This window comes from Rhinolophus sinicus, linkage group LG06 (assembly GCF_036562045.2).
Source record: "Rhinolophus sinicus isolate RSC01 linkage group LG06, ASM3656204v1, whole genome shotgun sequence".
NCBI lineage: Eukaryota > Metazoa > Chordata > Mammalia > Chiroptera > Rhinolophidae > Rhinolophus > Rhinolophus sinicus.
In genome coordinates this window covers 15,586,551-15,608,194 of record NC_133756.1, presented here as the reverse complement: position 1 = coordinate 15,608,194, position 21,644 = coordinate 15,586,551, and the positions used below count along the sequence as shown (strand labels likewise).

Genomic DNA, 21,644 nt, shown 5'->3' with positions numbered 1-21,644 from the left:
CTGTGCTTCGCGTAAAACTGATGCTTGTTAAATAAGTACTGCTGGTGACTACAATGAATATTTCCCAGGAAGACCAGTTTGAGGAACATTACTGGGATACATAAAGTTCAGGTTATGGAATAAAAATACGAACTTTATTCTATCAGAAAACTGCAGTGCTTTATATTAGAATGCATAAAAGCCGGAAAGGCAGGATAGGCTATTAGGAAAGAAAGTCCAACCACAGAAGAAACTCTGCAGCCAGATCTTCGTGAAAGGGGTCTTTGGCTCCAATCTCCGAGCTATAATTAATTTCTAAGTGCAAAGGGCAGAAGGGTAAATGGAATGAGGACTTATCCTAACCAAAATTGGTCCCTCGTTTCTGAAGAAATGATACTGCACAGTCTCCAATAAAAGTCATGAGCTATATTAAACATAAGTAATATATGCCATGATTTAGGCAGAGCACGAAGTTGGCAACAGTTCCGAATGGACTGTTAGACATGCCAGACAAAGGGAAAAACTGAGGGGAACTACTGTTTATTGAGCATCTACTGTATATTCATGCTGCTCTCAGTATTTTCACCTACACTCTCAATTTAATCCTTACAATGCTATTAAAAAATCTCCTTTTTATAGACGAGGAAACAGAAGCTAAGAGAGGGGCAATAACATGTTCAATATTCCCAACCAATAAGTGGACCACCTGGGACGTTGTTGCTCCAACCCAGGTCTGACTCTGAAACTTCTTTTCTTTCCTTTACTTTATGCTGCACTAATTCTCCGAGGAAAGGAAAAAGGAGACCTTCATGTTAGGAGAGCGGCTGCCATGAGAGCAGTTATCTGCTATTAACTCCCATGGTGGTCTCAGAAGGCCCTAGCCATGCCCATCCGTGAATTGCAGGAGTCCACAGAGGCCCGAGGGGGGCTGGCCAAAGTGCAAACAGCTCCCACATCATCTCAAGCCAGGGAAATAAATCATAACATAGGATCAATTAATCAAAGACAAACTAAAATAGGAAAAGCAGTTTTATAAAATAAACACAGAAAAATTCACTGACCTAGACTAAATTAACTGACCCAGTAAAATAACTTAGTTCACAAACTGAAATCCAGTCTCAAACGTGCATATTGGCATGGCGGGGGGAAAGACCTGGCCAGAAGCTCCTCATAAAACGGGGTCTCTTGTGACTATGAACCCTCCATCTCAGCACAGCGCAGCTCTTCTCCACTGTGACACTGCTGGGGACCAATGGAGAGTGGACCCTTCCGTGGGAGGTGGAAGCCCCATCCCAGCGAAGGCAAAGAGATTATACACCCATATCTCTTCTGTCCTAGGAAAATAGCAGATGTCTAGATCTGGGCATGCAGTGAATTCAATTTGATTCATGATATCGAGTGTGTCCAGACCATGCCAGAGCATCCTGCGGGAGGATTATAAGGAACAGCATGTCAAAAGAGCAGCTGGAACATGAAATAGGAAAAAGTGGCTCACTCTGCAGTTTGTATCTTAAACTTCATGGAGTTTACCACCTAGTAGGTAGATAAGTATAAATAATTACCAAGCAATTATTACATAAAATAAGACAGTGTACCTCTTTCCAAATATAATTTAATTTTTCCCAGTTGTAGGAATAACACATGCTTACTGTAAAAATCCAAATGTAAAAACCTTATAAAGAATGAAGTAAGAACCACCGGAAACTTCCACTATCTAAATAAAGCTAACTGCTACAAACATTTTGGTAAATATATTCCCAGAAATCTCTTTCCATAAATACATGTGTGAATGTGCATATATAATTTTACTTACACGTGGCCTCAATATATATGCTGTTTGTTCCTGTTTTGTTCACTCAACAATATCTCTACATCTTCTGTGTTAATAAAAACAAAATTGCATCAGTATCCAGTGGATGGATGTTATCATTTATGTAATCCTTAAGTATCCATTAAGTGATGGACATTATTGTTTATATTTTTTCTCCTCTTCATTCAACGAATATTTACTGAGTACCTATTATGTGCCAGGTACTGTCCTAAGTACTAGGGACACAGTGATGAATAAGATAGGCCAGGTCTCTGGCCAAATGAAGCCTACATTCTAGTGGGGGAGACCCACAGTCTGCAAGTAAATAAGCAGATAATTTGAAGGAAGAATGAGTGCTACGAAGGAATAAGGACATATCTTCTTAGAGAAGGATTGGGTGTCAAGAGAGTAGATGACTTTAAACAAAGTGGTCTGGGAAGGCCTTCCTGCAGAGGTGTCATTTGAACAGAGTCCTGAGACAGTCATGCAAAGGAGGAGGTACAAGCATTCGAGGTAGAGGAAACAGTGAGTACAAAGGCCCTGAGGCCGGAGGGACCTGTCATCCTCATGGAACAGCAGGAATGCCAATGTGGCTTGAGGTCAGTGAGGGATAAATAGGCTAAAGTGAAAGTACTGAGATAAGCAGAGAGAAATTGGAGTAGGAGCCAGCAAGTAGGGCCCTGTAGGTCACAGAGTGTGGATTTTACTTTAAGTGCACCCTGAAGTCACTGGAGAGACTGCAGTGGGAAAGACATGATCTGATTTACGTTTTTCAAAGATCATTCTGGCTGCAGTGTGGAGAATGGACTGCTGGGAGGCAACAAGGAGCATGGAGAGACCGGTGAGGAGATGTTTACTTGTCTAGGGAAGAGACGACGACGATACCTTGGACAGTGGTGCTAGAAAGAAGCGGCTGGACAAGCACACACTGAGAAGACAGAAAAAGTGGAAAAGGTGAGGAAGACCAATCAAGGAGGTTCCTAGGTTGTGGCTTGAACAGTGGAATAAATGGGGAAGAAAACATGGGAGAGGAACAAGGAACGACATACAGATCCTACACGTTTCAAAACTTGTTTTATACACAAGTATTTTGGTTTGGGGGGGATACTGTAAATGTTTTCTTAAATTTTCAGTTGTGCATTGCTAATATACAGAATAGAATACAATACATTTTGTGTGTGTTTTGATCGTATATCCTGTCATCTTGCTAAACTCAATTATTAGTTGTTGGAGTTTTCTTACAGATTCTTTGGGATTGTCTATGTAGGCAATCATGTCATCTAATGAGGAGGGTTAGTTTTTCTTCTTCCTTTCCAATCTGTATTCTTTTTTTCTTTTCTTACTGCACTGGCTAGGAGTTTCAGCAGCCGTCCCTGATCTTAGGAGAGTAGTCTTTTACCATTAAGTTCGATGTTTGCTGTTTCTGCAGGTTTTCTGCAGACGCCCTAAAGTATCAGGTAGAAGAAATCTCCTTCTAAGTTTGCCGAGAGTTTTTATCAGGAGTAGATGTTGAATTTTGTCAGATGCTTTTTCTTTATCAATTGACATGACCATTAGTTTTTCTTCTGTAGACAGTTAATATGGTAGATTACACTGATTGATTTTTTTTTTAAATGTTGAAGCTTCCATTCCCAGGATAAGCCACCATTGGGCACGAAATTTTGGAGGTTTTAGCCATCACTTCGTTGAATATGTCTTTTGTACTATCCTTTTTCTCTTCTTCTAGGAGTCCAATAACACAGATGATAAACCTTCTGCTATTGTCCCACATGTCACTGAGGCTCCGTTCAACTTCTCAAATCTTTTTTCTTCTGTGGTTCAGATTGGATAGTTTCTATTGCTTTATTTTCAAGTTCACTGATTCTTTCCTCTATCATCTCCATTTGTTACTGAGCCCATTCAGTTGAGTTTTTAAAATTTCAGTTACTGTATTTTTTTTCTTATATCTCCATTTGATTCTTTATATCTTTTTTTTTTTTTTGCTAACACTTTCTACCTTTCCATTCATTTAAACAGTATTTGCTCTTACCTTTGGGAGCAGTTTTATAATAGCTATTTTAAAGTCTTTGTCAGATTATTCTAACATCTGTGTCATCTCAGCATTGATGTCTATTGATCATCATGCAAGTTGAGATTTCCCTGGTTTTTCATATGATTAATTTTGAATTGTACTACACCGGATATTTTGAATATTATGTTAAGAAAACTTAGGTCTTATTTAAATCCAGTGGAGAATGTTGATATTTTTGTTTTATCAGTTAACCAGGTTGGAGTTAGGTGGCAAGTTCTGAGCAGCCTTCTGTAGGTTGTGGTTTCAATGACAGTTCCATTTACAAAACCTATTCAGGTGTGTCCTCTGGCGCGCCACCCAGTGTCCAGTCTGGAACTCAGGCTGTGGTCTAGTCCTTAGTTCAGTTCTCAGAGTCTGCTGGTTAGCATCAGATGCACACAGGCACAGCTCAGGGGTTAGCCCGGAAGTTCATAAACAAATTTATGGAGTCACTTTCCTGAGCTCCTCCTCCTGCTTTTCCTGTGCTTTCCAGCTCATTGGGCCTTCCCTTCTCAGTCCTCTAAAAACCAGGGTTTTAGTACCACATTCTGCCACCTGTTTCCTGAACTGTACCCAAATCTGGGGCCACACAGCATGAAGGCAGACAGAGAAAAAAGCAACCAGATTTTACATCACCCTCTTGGGATTCTAGCTCCTTTGATCGGAGAGGAAGGTTTCCCTTCCTCAGTTTTCGGTACCTGAAGGCCTCACTGTGGCCACTGGCACTAGCACCACCACTGCCGTGGGACGGCCTGGGAACTAGAGCACGAAAAAACAGAGGGGAAAAAAACAACCCTTGGGATTTCCCCATCTGTCTGGCTGAGCCTTAGAGCCCCTTTCCCGCCCCACAGCCATAACGAGAGGTCTTCTGGAAATCTCTGTGCCCTGGTGTCCACTGCCAGGTTTGGGGCTGCCTCGAGTCCAGGACATGAGATACCAGAAGAAAAATGAGAAATTCACTGCCAGTGTGGTAGGGCTTTAAATTCTAGTCTTTTCCCCTAATTTATCTGCTGCTATTTATATTTCAAAGTCCTCAAATAGCTGCTAAATGCATTATGTCCAGAACTTTGACTGCATTTAATGACAGATAGACTCATATATCTGCATGTTGTCCACATATCCTGGTAAGTATAAAGCATCCCTTTATGCATGGAATACACCTAGGGAAAGAAATGCCGTCATGGGGTATGTGTATATTCAAATTTAGCTGGATACGTAGTCTTTTCCAAAGTGGTTATAATCAATCTAACCCCAGACCAGTAGAAACTCAGTTTCCATCATACCACACCCTCATGAACACTGGAATATCAAGTTTTTCAAGTTTTGCTATTTTGGTGGCTAAGTAGTGGTATCTCACTGTAATTCTAATTTGCCTTCCCCTAGGTACTAATGCAATCGAACACCTTTTTATAGGTTTACTGGCCATTTGGATTTTCTTTTTCACAAGGTACCTATTCGGGTCTTTTGCTTGTTTCTATACTGGGTTGTTTCTTTATTGCTCTTAATTTTTGTAGTTCTTTATTCTGGAAACAAGCCCTTCGTTGGTTACTTGTGTTATAAATATTTTTTCCCACTCTAGATTGCCTTTCACTCTCTTAATGATGTCTTTTGATGAACAGATGTTCTTATCTTTAATGTAATAAAACTGGTCGATTTTTTCCTATATGAATAAAAACTCTTTCTGACCCCTGTATCTTCAAGTGACCGCTCCTGTCTCAGCATTTCGGTGGGGGACACCTCAACCATACAAGGTATGAGGTAGCAAGATGGCAAAAGAGACAGTATGGGCTCCAGAGCTGGACAGAGATCAGTGGCCCCGGACAGATGACTTCACCTCTTTTAGCATTGGTTTCTTGATCCACAATTAAAGATATACTGTCCTCCCTGCGAGATGTGTGTAAAGCATTTAGCACAGTGCTGGCACATGGTAGGTCCTCAATAAGCAGTGGTGGCTGTGATCATATGCTCTGAACTCATTCCCTTGTCCACACTGCCTGAATCTCATGGCTGCTCTGGGAAACATCAATCTGTTGCATTCAAGGATTAATTGTCCTAAGTAGGCCAGCGAAGTCTCCCTGTTATTCACAGGCAGCATTCACAGTACGAGGACCACCATCTTCAACTGGAAACGCGGGCTTAATGCACAAAGACGCTCTTCTCAAAAGTAAAGTCATTCTGGGGATGCAATGGCAGCAAGCTGAAGAATCAAAGTGCCCTTTCGTTCTGTGTATTGCCAACAGCACAGTCGTGTGGAGCAGGTAGACTGCCTCAGACATGTGAGCCAAGCCCCACTGAGCCTGGGTGATTTTGTGTAAAAAGGGCAGGAGTGTCGATCTGTGTGTCCTGCAATGCAGTGCGTGGGCCGGCCTGAGATTGACACAGTGCACAATAAAGTGCACCTCCTGGAGGAGATGTGTACTTGAGTGCATGGGGTGTGCGTGTCAATGTGCAATGAGGCGCATGTCCTCAGGAGACTGTGATGCCATCAGCAGCCTGGCATTCTGCTGGACAGCCCTGATAGTTATCTACTCCAGGGTACCCAGATCTTGGGGTCTCTCAATGTCCTCTGCCCCACCCTCTGTGACAGAAAACATGCTTTTATAGAAACCTGGACCACTCTGAGTGAAGGAGGACCATCTACTGCAAACTCCTTAGTACACACTTTTAAAGCAACTGACAAAGTCTCCTGGGTGTTGTATCCCACCGCTGCTTCCTAAACCATGAATCCCTAAAAAGCTTCTTGAGACTTTCCCACAATTCTGAGATATTCCATTGCCCGTCCCGATAGACATCCCCACCTCCTTAGGCTCTACTTCAGATGTGGCCACTGTCGAGTGCTGAAAGGATGATAGAAGGGGAGGGAGTGGTACCTGAGCCTAGCGTCTGTCCAGCGGAGTCAAAGGATAGAACCACTGAATCTGCAATACAAGAGGACAAGTTCATTTCTTTCTCTTTCTTACGGTAAAAAGACAAGCCCCCACTATCTCTGCCCAAACCCTCCCCAAGGGAAAGACAACTGAATGGAACTCAGTTGTATAGACAGCCTCCACAGGTCCATGCCCACCCGTCCACTGGGCACGACGGCCCTGCCCAGCCCAGCTCCTGCCATTGGGAGGAACATCTCAGGGCAGAGACAAGTTCTTCAGAAGCATTTCCTGCCAGGTGGGGGACAAATTTACTTCTGCTTCCTTGTCACAGTGAAAATAAAATTAAAACAAAGCAAAAGAAAACTTCCCCCTTGCATCTAGTTAAAGACACTAACATTTTCCTTTGACTGCTCTTTTTTTCCTACCTATTAATATATACCCAATTGTTTATTGTTTCTTCCCCCACAAAAGGCTTAAAGTGGCCTACAGGAATTTACACTACACATTGGAATAGAAAAATGAAGTCAAAAGGAAAAATGCTATGTAGTCAGGGAAAATGTTAGTACACAAAATGCACGCCATGAGGACATACACAAATGCTATCTAGGTAGAATCAAGGAGGCCTGAGCTCCCAAACAGCCAAAGGAAAAGAACAAAAATGAACAGTTACAAAATTCAGTGCCCACAATGCATGCATTCATTCATTCATCTGCTCAGTAAATATTTATTGGGCTCCTACCATGTGCAAGATACTATACTTTGCAATGCAGCAGAAAACAAAAAATGCATGGTCTCTACCCTCAAGGATCTATCTGCCATCAATCTAGGAGAGAAGAAAAGTTACCAACAACAAATTATTCAACTAAAAACTGATTTAAGTGAAAAAGAAAACAGTTCTGTGAAAGTTTCTATTAGGAACCAGACCTAGTTTGGAAAGGGAGTGGGTGTTGGTTAGGGATGGCTTCCCTAAAGAAGTGACACTTGAATTAACAGCGAAAGGAGACATAAGGGTTAAACCTATCAAGAATGGAATAGGGCATTCCAAGCAGAGAGAATGTCACCTGTGCAGAACTGAAGCAAGATGGAATGGGGTGCTTCAGAGCAACTAAAAGACCCAAATATAAAAGCAAATACTCTACAGTGATCAGAAAGAAGTCTCCCCTGTGGGTCTTCATAAAGGGGGATGCTGCATGATTTGAAGACTACCTTCTACAACATTTCTATAATAAGTGATTGTGAATCTTGGATGGCGGCTTCTTACAACATGAGCCAATACAAATAATGGCATAAAGCTGGTGTATAGTTCAATAAAAGCAATTATAAGGGACACCAAGATAATTTAAGACCCAAGGTAACCTCAGAGACCCCAGACTCAAAAGGGATCACATTCAAAGGCTCACTTACTACAAAAGAATGCCAGTTGGATGGACATAGGACCAGTGTCTACAGCCACACCTGCATCCCAACATTATCCTTCAGATCTCAATTTGTACATCATTTTCTCTTATTGCACATGGAAATCCAACACAATAGTTATCATAACTGTAAATAATATGTGTCCCAATGGCTAGACTTACAGCACCATAAAGGCAGACACTATATCTGCTTTTTCCACTGCTATTAATAAATTACCGGCATAAGATCTGGCACTCAATAACTGTTTGCTGTATAATAGTCCTAGAGAAATGAATGGACCACAATTCCTTCAGGCAATCTTTCACATATCTTTTTTTCTTTCTCACAACCAAGTGTTTACGAAGAACTAGGTGGCAGAGAACTAGAGGATACGGTTTTTTATAAGAACCCAAAGGCAGGTATATTCTGCATTGCTAGTTGAGGGCAAATCCATATGCTTTGAAACCTACCAAGTAAAAGGTGGTTTTTTGGTACATCTTTTTACAAAAATGTAGCAGCACAATTAGGACACTTGGCTGAACAGATAGGTGACCGTCGTGTGAGATACAATCAATGTCTAATTTTTACAAATTCTACTTCTTTATCAATGTTTCTCACATGGGTCTCCTCTCAATACTATTGTCCTTTCAGAAGAGAAGCCCTGGTTTCTCTGTTTCTCTTTCTAAGAGCTTTATTGAAGTATAATTTACCGACTATAAAATTCACTCATTTTAACTGTACAATTCAATGATTTTTAGAAAATTTACAGAGCTGTGCAACCATCACCACGTGCAGTTTCAATGCATTTCCATTACACTAAAAAGGTCCCTCGTGCCCATTTACTCTCATGCCTTGTTCCCACCTCCAGCTCTGGGCAACCATTAATTTACTTTCCGTTTCTACAGATTTGCCTTTTCTGGACATCTGCCTATCCTTCTTTGCTGAGACTGTTCTAATAACCCCCTAACCACACCCCTACCTCCAACTTAGCCCACTTCCATCATCCTGTATAAAACTGCTGCACGATTTTTCTAAAAACTATGCCTGCCTGTGTCTTTGCTCTTGAGAATGCTTCCGTGGCTTGGCATAACGTGTAAGATACAGTCCAAGCTTTGAAATTCAAGGTCTTCACCATTTTGCTTCATTTGCTACCTCTAATATACCTCATGTTCCAGATATGCTAAACTGCTTCTGTTTCCCCAAATAGACAAGCATCTTCATGCCTTCAGACATCAGACATACTGTTCTCTCTGCCTGTTTGCATGATAAAAACTCCCACTTTTCCATTCAGACCCAACTCAATCATCCCCTTTTCTTGAAACCTTCTCGATCAATTCTGTACATTCTCTTCCTTACGCCATCGCTGCACTGCTATTATGGCATTATTATACCACCTTATAACCCTTGTTTACTTCTCTTTTTTCTCTCATTGAACTGCAAGTTCCCTGAGGACAAAGATTGTCTATTCATTTAGAGGCTTTGAGGCCTAGCTCAGTAACTAACTCACACACAGACAGTGGTCAATATGTTTATTAAACAAAGGAATAAACTAGTAAATGTCCTTGCTTTCTTTCAAAGATCTGAGTGATATTTCACAAGTTGGGGGAAATCTATTATGCATATAGATTCTCATTCAATTCAAGTCAACCTTGAACTGTCCTTGTACCAGGAAGTTTCAAAGGTTCAAGCCTGGCCTCATCCTAGGAAGATAAAAGCATTGCCACAAATCAGTGCAGGGGGGAATATGAAAAATGCTCACGGAGCCTTCTAGGTGAGAGAGCACATTCACCTGGAGAAGATTAGGAAAGGCTTTCTGAGGAGCTGGCTGCCCAGATGAACAACAGTAAAAACAGCACCTCAAATTTTTATTGCAGTTGACAATTATTTTTCCAATTGCAATTTACCCTCTTTGTATTCACAAGCTGCCCTAAAATAATCTCTGAAACTTTTCAATCTAAACATAAAGAAAAATGTTAAACGTTAACGAAAGGACTAAAACTTAACTATGACTAAAAGAAAAAAAACTAAATGTTAACAGTGGTTGGCTCTGGAAGAAAGAATTATAAGTGCTGTTTATTCTTTATTTTTGCAAAATTTCTACAGTAAACATGTATTACTTATATCATCAGGAAAAAACAGTTAAAAAAAAGAACTCTCTTCAGCTCCAGGATTTTAACCTAACTCACTGGTATCAATGCAGAAGGGTGGAAGGTTCTTGACCACCTTCATTACTCACTGTACATGCTGTAAAACGGTTCAGCTTTTCCTCTTAGTTACTGAGGTATTCTTATGTTTCATGCCACTTAAATATACCTCAGCTACATCAATTCCTAAAAAGTCCAAGCTTTTTAAAAAATCTTCTCTCCTTCCCACAAATATTACAAGTGCCTATTCTGTGCCAGATACGGCCATACCTCATTTTATTGTGCTTTGATTTATTGCGCTTCATAGATGTTGCATTTTTTTACAAACTGAAGGCAAGACCCTCTACCCACAAAAAGATTACAACGTGCTTTATTGTGATACTCGCTCTACTGTGGTGGTCTGGAACTGAACTCGCAGTAGCTCTGAGGTCTGCCTGTACTTGAGAGAGAGAACCGAGTAAGAGAAGACAGACAAGTTAATAGCCACTTGAAATAAAGATAGTTTGATAAGGGTATGCAAGGGGTTAAGTACCAAACAGATGCAGCCTTACTGGAAAGAAAAGTCCGTGTTTTCGCAAATACTATTTCCCATGGTAATGGCATGCGCCCAAGAGCATGTGTCTTTAAATTGCATAAGATGCAAATCAGAGGGTAGAAATTTCAGGAGGAATTTAGTGACATATTCATGCTTTGTACAAATTTTGATAGCTATTGCTTTGAGCATTAAAGCCATAGACCTGAGAATCAGTTGGACTAATCACTGTTTTTGTTTATTCTAAAGGATGTAGGATCATTTTACAGCATTTTAACAGCTAAAGGGAAAATTCAGTATTCAACAAGTTACTAAGTCTGTTTTGCAAGAAACAGCGAGAATATCCAGACTTCTCCTTCTCAAGATAACACATTTGTCATTTTTATTTCAAGCAGCCCAGGCTCCAGCTGTTTCTGGCTCCCAGGCCAGAGGCAGGCATCTGGTATGCTCTACAAGTGACCGAACAGAATTCCAGACCAAAGTACAACAGGGCATTGCTGCACATGTCTTTGTTCAATGAGGAAACCTAGAATTTACTGGAAATCTTTCATTATGGTCAGATGTTTCCTGTGTCTGGTTTCTGGAGTGGACAAAAGGAATATAAAGGGAGTATGAAGAATGGGGCTCAGTCTTTCCAGCCATTGGAGAGGTTTCCAAAGCTCAAATTATGCAGTGAACATAATTCAGGTACTACCTGTAATGATACACACTCAAAACATATATTCTGCTACCCACCATGTGTAAGTACTAGAGATGTAAGAATTTTTAAAAATTGCTCCCTCAAGTAGCTAACAAGTAAAATACAAACACATATAAAGCTAAGCATTCTGTAGTTAACAGTACTGTATTGTATACTTGAAATCTGCTAAGAGAGTAGATCTTAAATGTTCTCACATACACACACAAAAAGGTAACTGTGAGGTGATGGATGTGCTGACTCACCTTATTGTGGTAATCATTTGACAATTTATATGTATATCAAATCATCACATTGCTTTTTGTCAATTATATCACAAATTAAGCTGGGGGGGAGTATAATATATAGGGATGGAAATAAGAGTAATGAGGGAGATATTTCCTCCCTCTGTTCATTACTTTAAGGTATTTATTAAGCAACTACTACACACCAGACTTATGGACACAACGGTAAGCAAGAGCAAGAATGTTCCTACTCTCAAGGAATTTATATTTTGGTCAGCAAGAGTCAAAAAAACAAGTAAACAAACAAATGAACAAAATAATTTCTGACAGTGACAAATGGTATGAAGAATATTCAACGATGTACTAGTGACCAAGGGTGGAAGTACAGGCAATACTAGATAGGGTGTTTCAGGAAGGTTTCTTCTCTGAGGAGGTGACGTATGGGCTGAAACCTGAAAACAGAAGCCAGCCAAGAAAAGATCCAGGGTAAAAGAATTCCAGGCAGAAGGAAAATTTGGTACATTTAAGGAACAGAGAGAATGCCAGTGTTGCTGGAATACAGACCAGGGAAAACACGAGGAGGGTGGGAGATACGGTCAGAGAGGAAGACAGGAACCAGCTCCATAGGCGGCCTTACGGAGGAGGCCACAACGACACCTGCATTGTATTTCAATAGCAGTGAAAAGTCCCTGCTTAGAACCAAGTCAGTAACATGATCTAATTTATATTTTTAAATATAAACTTTGCTATGTGGGAACTAAATTGACTATTCTGGCAACAGAGCAAAAGGTGGATTAGGGGAGAGAGACTGAAGGCAAGGAGGCTCCTAAGGAGGAGAACACAACATTCTAGGTGAGAAGTGGTGGTAGCCTGAGCCAAGGCACTGGTGACAGGAATAGAGGAAAAGCATAAATGCTAAAACTGTTTAAAAGGGGAAATTGACAGGACTAGTGATTGCTGAGACATGAGAGAGAGATAATGAAGGAGAATTATATCTACATTTTGGGCTTGAGCTAACGGATGTCGACTGTTGCTTGATTGGGAGTGGCATTCATCTAAACAGCATGACTCTGCCCCTCCTCTGGCCACGGACAAGTGGACCATAGATGAGGACCTGACCCAGTGGATGGCACTCCATAAACTGATGATCCATCTATGAGGCAGATAGGTTCCACCTTTTAGAGACTTGAACTGGGAAGTACCAAGAGTTGGGGCCATTGAGAGGAGACACAAAAAGACAGAGAAAGAAGAGTAGAAACCAGGAGGCTATGGGACGGACTTGATGCCGGACCCTGAAGCCCACCTTACTGGCAGAGCGTCAGACTGAAGAGCAACAACCCTGCTATTGAGGGCAACAAGACACCTTAGGCAGCTGCCTTAGATCCAGAACGTTCTTCCAGTGCCAGTCTCTGTGGCAGCCAGCTATACCATGCATCATCTTTCCACGAGACCTTAGGGTTTAGCTTTTCCTCAGTTCCCTGAGGCTTGACCTATAATTGCGATTCTCCTTTTATGTCTCTTGTTATCTTGGAGCTGTCTGTGGTCTGAGTGGGCTCACCTCCACCGCCTTCCAGTCCTCATGCTTTAATGCCCTGGAGCACTCTCTGCTTTCCTGACGACTGGGTGGGAAGGTGGGCCTGACGGCAGGTTGGACCTGCTCCAAGCACAACTCACCCCACAGAGCCTGAATCTCAGAAGAAATATTAATAGAAGGCCCTACTTGGACCTTGGGTCTCATCTGTGTTTTCCAATCTGGCTTTATAAACAAGCTCTCATCTTTGGGGGTTTATTAGTGCCCATAGGGTTACCTGTGTCTTGTTCTACTTCTTCCATTGCTTAGATCCTAGGGAGTGGGGGGTAGGGAATCTAACCTCTAGTCTTAGCTCCTCAATTTCTTCCCTCCTAACCCCAATCCCACACAAATAAAACCTGAGTAATGAGATTCCTGAAGACGCACAGACAAAAGTCTGAGGACACAAAATAAAACAAAACCATTAATTTAGGGGAATGTGGTATACAGAAGAAAATCAGTGAAACAATCAGAGAGGAGTAGCAGGACAGAAGAAGCCAAATGAGGTGAGAATTGGTGACAAAAAGGAACATTCAAATGTGGCAAAGGGGAGGAAGAAGCCGATGGATGAAAAGACATGACAGAATTATTCACTAGGAGGGCACGTGTAACTTTAGTGTGAACAATTTCTGTACAATGATCAGATTGTGGGGACTCAGCTGTGAACGAGTTAAGTGAATGCTGTTGATATAGGAGACTTAGTTCAAGAAGTTTTTTCTTAGATTTATCTCATTAATTTGACTTACCAAACATATATATAGTTTTTACTAAGCTCAAGAGACTGTATGAAAAGATTAGGCATGGTCCCCGACATGAAAGAGTTCATGAACTGTTAGGAGGAGAATAGAGAGATACGAGTAACTATATTACAAGCCTCTAGAGAAGTTGTTCTAGTTCAGATGCAAGAGGCAGACTTTTCACTGGGAGAACTTGGGAAGACATGAAGGAGAGAGTGTATGAGCTGGTATGAGATCACCTTATAGGACAGGGTGTGCTGGTAGGATGGGAACAGCTAAAGGAAGGCAATGAAGCATGTAAAGTGAGGGGTGTGAGATTTCAGGAAGGTAAAATCATATGCAATAGGAATTTTTTCAGAAGGTAAAAATGCATGTGACTAAAAGGGAACTAGTCAATACAATCTGTTTAGACCTTCAAAAAAGGCTTTGACACATCAAAGATTATTTTTAAAAAGTGAGTCACCATGAAATTGAGGAAGAAACTGCTATGTCATCCAGGAGACAAAAGGCACTTGGCTGAGGATCAGGGACAGGACAGCCCCTAGGGCATCAGCACCCACAGGAAGACCAGGAAGTCTGGGAAGAGCTAGAATTCTACTAGCTGCTGCCCTCTAGGAGGTGGGGGAATGGAGGACGGGAAGCACTGCTTACAAATACCTGTGTGTGCAACAGAAGCAGCTGGAAGGAAAACAGAAATAGGCATGTCAGGTGAAAGTGAAAGTGAAATGGTAGGATGAGGTTTGGAACTTCAGGGGTACCAGAAAGTTTTAGTACTGGTACCCTAGAAATAGGAAAGGGCTGAATTTGGTGCAGGAACCATAGTTGGCTGAACACTGATTTAGGTTACACACATACTTCTGATCCCTTCCAAATCCCTTAAATGACAGAAAAGATTGTCTGTTTGTTGTAAAGCTGAAATACATTAGAACAAAGAAAACAGGAGAGGAAACATCACAACAAAAGTCTGGAAGCTGGAACTGACTCAGCAAACCCAAGAAAGCTGAATCGCATACTAGTAATGGGGAAAGCTGAAATGTAACCTGAAATACACTATAGAACTCCCTAAAGACTCAATTGCAGGCAGCACCAGGTACCATTGCTAGTAGGAGAGAAGACGGTACTGTAATAAAAACAAGACACCCCACTCTTAGGTATGAGCTGACAGCCAAGATCACAAGGCATTATAGGAAAGTATCTAAAGTAAAGACAGAGACCAAAACAAATTAAAAAATACATGTAATGTGGAAAAACAAAAAATACATATGGAGGTGAAAACTTAGAAAAAAAATCATTAAAATCCTCGGAAAGAAGATATTTTATTCATGAAACAGGTAAAAGATGCCATCGTTTTTTAAAAAAGTATATTTAATGAACAAAAAATAACTCAGAAATTAAAAACGTGATAGCAGAAATAAAAAGGAATGGAAAATAAGTAGAGGAAATCTCAGAATATAGAGCAAAAGACAAAGATGAAAATGGGAGGGAAAGATTTTTTAAATATTAGGAGCATTAGGACCCTTGTAGGAGACATGGTATCTATATATGGGAGTTCTAGGAAGAGAAACTAAGAAAGAAATGGAAGGGAGAAAATATTTAAAGAAATAATTCAATACAATTTCTCCATAACTAAAGGACTTGAGTTTTTTAGCTTGAAATGGCCTTCTGCGTGTACCACTCAATACAAAAATAGCCCTCCACTAAGGTACATAGTCATGAAATTTCAGAACATCCAAATTTCCAGAGAGAACAATAAGAAACAGGTTTTATACAAAATAGTAAAATATCAAAATGGCATAAGATCCCTCAACAGGAACACTGAAAGCCTAGAATACAAGGAGGCAATGTCTTCAAAATACTGAGCGAAAATAATTTCCAATCAAGAATTCTATATCTAGCCAGACTATCAATTAAGTATGAGATTATAATGAAGACATTTCATACAGGAAAGATCTCAAAAATTTACCTCTATGCATCCTTTCTCAGGAAATTAGTAGAGGATGTGTTTAACTAAATGAAGAAGAGGATGGAAAAATCATGGAATCCAAGAAATGAGATATAGTACAAAAAGAGGATGGTGAAGGGAGACTTGAAGATCATAGCTGGGCAACAAGGGATAGAGAGCAAAAAGTCCAGAGCAGTGCATGTCAGAAGGCTCCTCGAGCGATTTATTCAAGAAAATGAAACTACAGACTACCTAATGTGTTTGAACATATGGAGAAAAGAGTTATACAACTGAAAATGAGATTAGGGTTGTGTAGTGATAAGTACATAGAAAACCAAGCAAAACAGAAAGCAAGATTATATTGACTTCAGAAAAACAAAATGTGCAGTGAAAAAACAGTAATCATGGTATCTATAAGTAGCATTTTCACGGTCATAATATACAGACTGACTGTTGTTCTAATTATTAGGAGAACGGAAGGATGGACTTCATATCTATGGTGAAGGGTCGTGAGTGTGATAGAGTACTAAATCTTCATCTTCCACTGTATAAAGTCAATAGATAATACTCAAAGTAGAAATATCAAGAACTGGCAATATATGTTATTTAGAGATTTGTAGGTAAATATCATAAGTTTAGAGAGTTGAAAATGGATGCCTATTGGAGGTAGAAAATTGAGTCATGGTGATAATGGGAGAGTGCTTTTTTGTCGTTCATTTTTGTTGATAACAAGCCTTGCAGAATTGTCTCTTTGAACTATGCACATGTATAACTTTAAGAAGAACAAACACAAAATTGTCTTGTATAAGACTACACAGCCTACAGTGGTAGGGCCAGCGCTTCAAATCTAGTTGACCTGGTTCCCTAACCTATATATCATATATCTACCAATAGGGCCAACAAAGAGTCTATTAAAAACCTCCTAGATGTCTCACATTTGATCATATCCTACTTAATGCCTTATTAATACTGCCTCACATTATTTTGTGATTGTTTTACTTATCTAAGTATGAGCCATCAAAAATAATTAGTCTAGAATAAAAGATAAATTAAAAGACAAAACAACCAAATGTGTAGACTTTGTTTGGATCCAAAGTAAAAAACCAACTGCAGAAAGGCCTATTTAAGAGCATTAGGGACATTTGAATATGGAATAGGTATTAGAAAATATTAAGGAATTATAGTTAACGTGAGAAAATAACATGATGGCCAAATTTTTAAAAGTTCTTATCTGTTAGAGATGCATACTGAAGTTTACAGTTAAAATGACATGTCTGGGATTTGCTTTAAATTCCAATATAGTTTTTAAAATCCAAATAATAAAAAAGATATGAATCTCTATGAAAGCAAGGCCTGCATTATTCACATGTGCCTTGGACAGGATGAGACTCTTAAGTCATTTGCCATATGACATTCTTTCCTTCATCTGGGAAAAAGATGTACTTGATAGGCTATAATTAAAAGAGCATGCTATCATTCCATTCTCAAGAGATAACTTTGTTAAAACAAAGGGAGGGAACAAAATAAAAAGTTGCTCAACAAAATTTTAATATTTTGTCATGAGAAATTTTATATACCAAAATTTTATATTTTGTCATGAGAAATATTACTTTGTAATATTTCCATTTTTAAAAAAAGAGGATAAACACCTCTCAGTACCCGTAGTAGAAAGGAAAAGTTGTAAGAGGTTGTCATCACTGTCATTCATCTTAAGAAGAAAGAGTGGAAGGCAAGGGGAGAAACGGAGTACATTCCTGGTAGAAATGTAAAATAGTGAAGCAGCTGGAAAACAGCCTGGACGTTCCTCAATAGGTTAAATATAGACTTAACCATATGATTCAGCAATTCTACTGCTAGGTATATGTGCTCAAGTGACATGAAAATTTTATGTCCACACAAAACATGAATGTTTATAGCAGTTTATCCATAATAGCCAAAAAATGGAAGTAACCTAAATGTCCATTAACTGATGAATGGATAAATAAAATGTATATTATTTCATCACAAAAGGAATAAAGTATTGATACATGCTTCAACATGGATGAATCTTGAAACATTATGCAAAAAGAAAAGCCAGTCACAAAAGGTCACATATTATTAGGTTGGTGCAAAAGTAACTGCAGTTTTGCAATTTTTTTTTTTAATTGGGGAATGTTGGGGAACAGTGTGTTTTTCCAGGATGTCAAGTCATTTTTTCAATCTAGCTGTGGGGGGCGCAGCTCAGCTCCAAGTCAAGTCGTTTTTTTTCAATCTAGTTGTGGAGGGTGCAGCTCACCGGCCCATGTGGGAATCAAACCGGCGACCTTGGTGTTATGAGCACCGCACTCCAACCACTGAGCCAACCAGCCACCCATTGGCGGCTCAGCTCCAAGCTCAAGCCGTTGTTTTCAATCTAGTTGTGGAAGGCGTAGTACACTGGCTCATGTGGGAATCGAATCGGCAACCTTGTTGTTAAGAGCTTGCACTCTAACCAACTAAGCAATCCGGCCACCCCAAGTTTTTGCAATTATTTCTAACATTTTAAACCACAATTACTTTTGCACCAATCTAATATATAATTCCCTTTATATAAAATGTCCAGAATAGCAAATCTATAGTGATGGAAAGATTAGTAGCTGCCTAGGGTTAGGGGTGGTTGGTGGAAAATGGAGTATGACTAAAATTGGGTACAGAGTTTCTTTCTGGGGTAATGAAAACGTTCTAAAATTAATTGTGGTGATGTTTACACACTCTGTGAATATACTAGAAATCAATGAATTGTATACTTTCAATGGGTCAATTGTACAGTATGCAAATTACATTTTAAGAAAGCTGTTACCTTCACAGAAATAGAACAATTATAAATTTGTATGGAACCACAAAAGACCCCAAAGAGCCAAAGCAATCTTAAGAAAGAAGAACAAAGCTGGAGGCATCATGCTCCCTAATTCCAAACTATATTACAAAGCTTAGTAATCAAAACAGTATGGTATTAAAACACTAATTTGAAAATATATATGCACCCCTATGTTCACTGCAGCATTATTTACAATAGCCAAGATATGGAAGCAAAAGAAGTGTCCATCAATAGACAACTGGATAAAGAAGATGTGGTACATATATACAATGGAATATTACTCAGCTATAAAAAAGAATGAAACCTTATCATTTGCAACAACATGGATGGACCTGGAAGGTATTATGCTAAGTGAAATACGTCAGATGGAGAAAGACAAACACCATATGATCTCATTTATATGTGGAATATAAACAACAAATTAAATGAACAAACAAAAGCAGACTCCTAGATGCTGGGGTAACATCACTAATCATCAGGGGAATGCAAATCAAAATCACAACGAGGTATCAATTCACAACTGTTAGAATGGCTATCATCAAAAAGACAAGAAATAACAAGTATTGGTGAGGATGTGGAAAAAAGGGAATTCCTGTGCACTGTTGATGGGAATGTAAATTGGTGCAGCCACTATGGAAAATAGTAGGCATTTTCCTCAAAAAATTAAAACTAGAACTACCAAATGATCCACCAATTCCACTTCTAGGTATTTACCCAAAGAAAATAAAAACACTGACTCGAAAAGATATATGCAACCCCATGTTCACTGCTGCATTAGTTACAATAGCCAAGATATGAAAACAACCTAAGTGCCCATTGATGAATGAATGGACAAAAATGTGACATACATAGTGGAATATTATTCAGCCATAAAAAAGAATTAAACCTTTCCATTTGTGACAACATGGATGGACCTCGAGGGCATTATGCTATGTGAAATGAGAAAGACAAATACCATATATTCTCAGTTATATGTGGGATCTTTAAAAAAAATAAAAATTAATTTAAAAACAAGCTCACAGATACAGAGAACAGAACTCTGAAGGCTGCCGGTTTGATTCCCACATGGGCCAGTGGGCTCTCAACCACAAGGTTGCTGGTTTGACTCCGCAAGGGATGGTGGGCTGCGCCCCCTGCAACTAGCAACGGCAACTGGACCGGGAGCTGAGCTGCGCCCTCCACAACTAAGATTGAAAGGACAACAACTTGACTTGGAAAAAAGTCCTGGATGTACACACTGTTCCCCAATAAAGTCCTGTTCCCTTTCCCCAATAAAATCTTTAAAAAAACACACACAAAAACAACAACTAGACTTAATGTGATCATTTTGCAATATGTACAAATATCAAATCATTATGTTGTACACCTGAAACTAATATAATGTTATATGTCAATTATACCTCAATGAAATAAATACATGAAAATAGAAAGGAGGGGGAAAAAGCTGTTACCTTAAAAAAAAGAAAGAAAGGAGTGGAAGGCTGCTCACCTCACCTCTAGGAAACATGGCCCCTGTGGTCATGGAGGCTGATCATGGACAAATCTCCTTTGCCTGCGTCCCTTGCAAAACAGAGAACTTTACTGTTTGGATTTTCTTTCTTTCTTTTTTTTTTTTTTAATGAAAGCAAGAAAGAAACCTCACCAGTGGAGTGCTAAGAAATCAGTGAATGTAAGTAATAATTATTAATATTACATTGAGGAGAAAATAAAAAGGACATGGGTTTTAAAAACCTCTTTTGGTTCCTTAGAATTCTGAATCTTTTATTCAGTAACTTACTTTTTATTTTAATTTCTGGTGGACAAGGAGTTTCATCTAATCTTTGACTCAGACATCTCTGGTACCTGTACTTCTGTGCCCCCTCAAGCAGATGTTGCAAACTGGAGGCTCACAGATGTTTTATGACTAGCCCCCAAAGTGTATGAAAAATTTTGAATTTTTAACATTTATAAGTCAGGAGATTTCACATACAAATCTAGATTTCCAGCTTTTCTCGAAAATAGGCAAATTCTGGCAGTAGAGAAGAGTGCTTCTTTTATTCAACAAGGATAAGAATTATCTTTCTAAATTGATATCCAAAGTACTCAGGAATGTTAGCCAGTTCTCTAAAATGACGGAAGAGAATGTAAAAGAATCAGGCAGACAGACACTGGGTGTAATCAGAGGCAGAGGATGGAGATGTGGGAGTAAACAAACATCAGAGCTATGTTTTGAGGTAACATCTCTGGGTGGGATAGTCTTCCTACTACTCCCTCTCACAGAACCTCTGTCTCTTCTTGGAGCACTTACCACAGATGGAACGGAATACTTCTTGTGTTTAATGTTGGTTTCCCCATCTAGACTAAAAACTCCAGGATGTCAGATACAGTCTTTTTCACAATACTCTTCATTTAGACAGTACCTGACACAGCAGACACTCAAACAATATTGTTGAATGATAAATTAATAAATGAATGAACACATGATGTGGAAAGGGATCAGGAAACAGGTAATCTTTAGGAAACAAAAATCCTACCACTCCCTTTTTCACTGTAAAAGAAAGGATCAAATGAACTGGTATAGAGTTACTAGAGATATTTAGAAGTCTGTAGTTTGGAATATCCTCAGCATGCTTGGTTCCACCTCTCGCAAAGAGATGATTAATTTATTGCTTTGTACAGGGTTTTCCCATACTTAGTCTTTACCACTCTAGTCCTTTTTCTGGCCCCTATCCTAAAAACTCCATTTCATGACCAGCAATGCAAAGGTCCTGAATCTGCCAAAGAAGGGAGCCTGCTCAGTGGCTCAGTAACACATGCATATATATAGTGAAGTGTGGCGTTCTGGAAACACCCACTGCACAACTCTCCACAGAGAATGGGAC

General features: G+C 39.6%; 1 protein-coding gene across 6 annotated transcripts in view; it reads right to left on the bottom strand.

Annotated features, from left to right (window-relative positions):
* Positions 1-21,644, bottom strand: part of ST3GAL3 (ST3 beta-galactoside alpha-2,3-sialyltransferase 3) — a 177,897-nt gene that overhangs the window by 103,302 nt on the left and 52,951 nt on the right. For 3 of the 6 annotated variants that reach the window (XM_019751096.2, XM_074334584.1, XM_019751094.2), the window contains exon 3: positions 6,710-6,757. The exons of the other annotated variants lie outside the window; for them this stretch is intronic. In XM_019751096.2, coding sequence (XP_019606655.1) covers positions 6,710-6,757 — 48 coding nt within the window. The remainder of the gene's footprint in view (positions 1-6,709; positions 6,758-21,644) is intronic. 6 annotated transcript variants of the gene reach the window in all.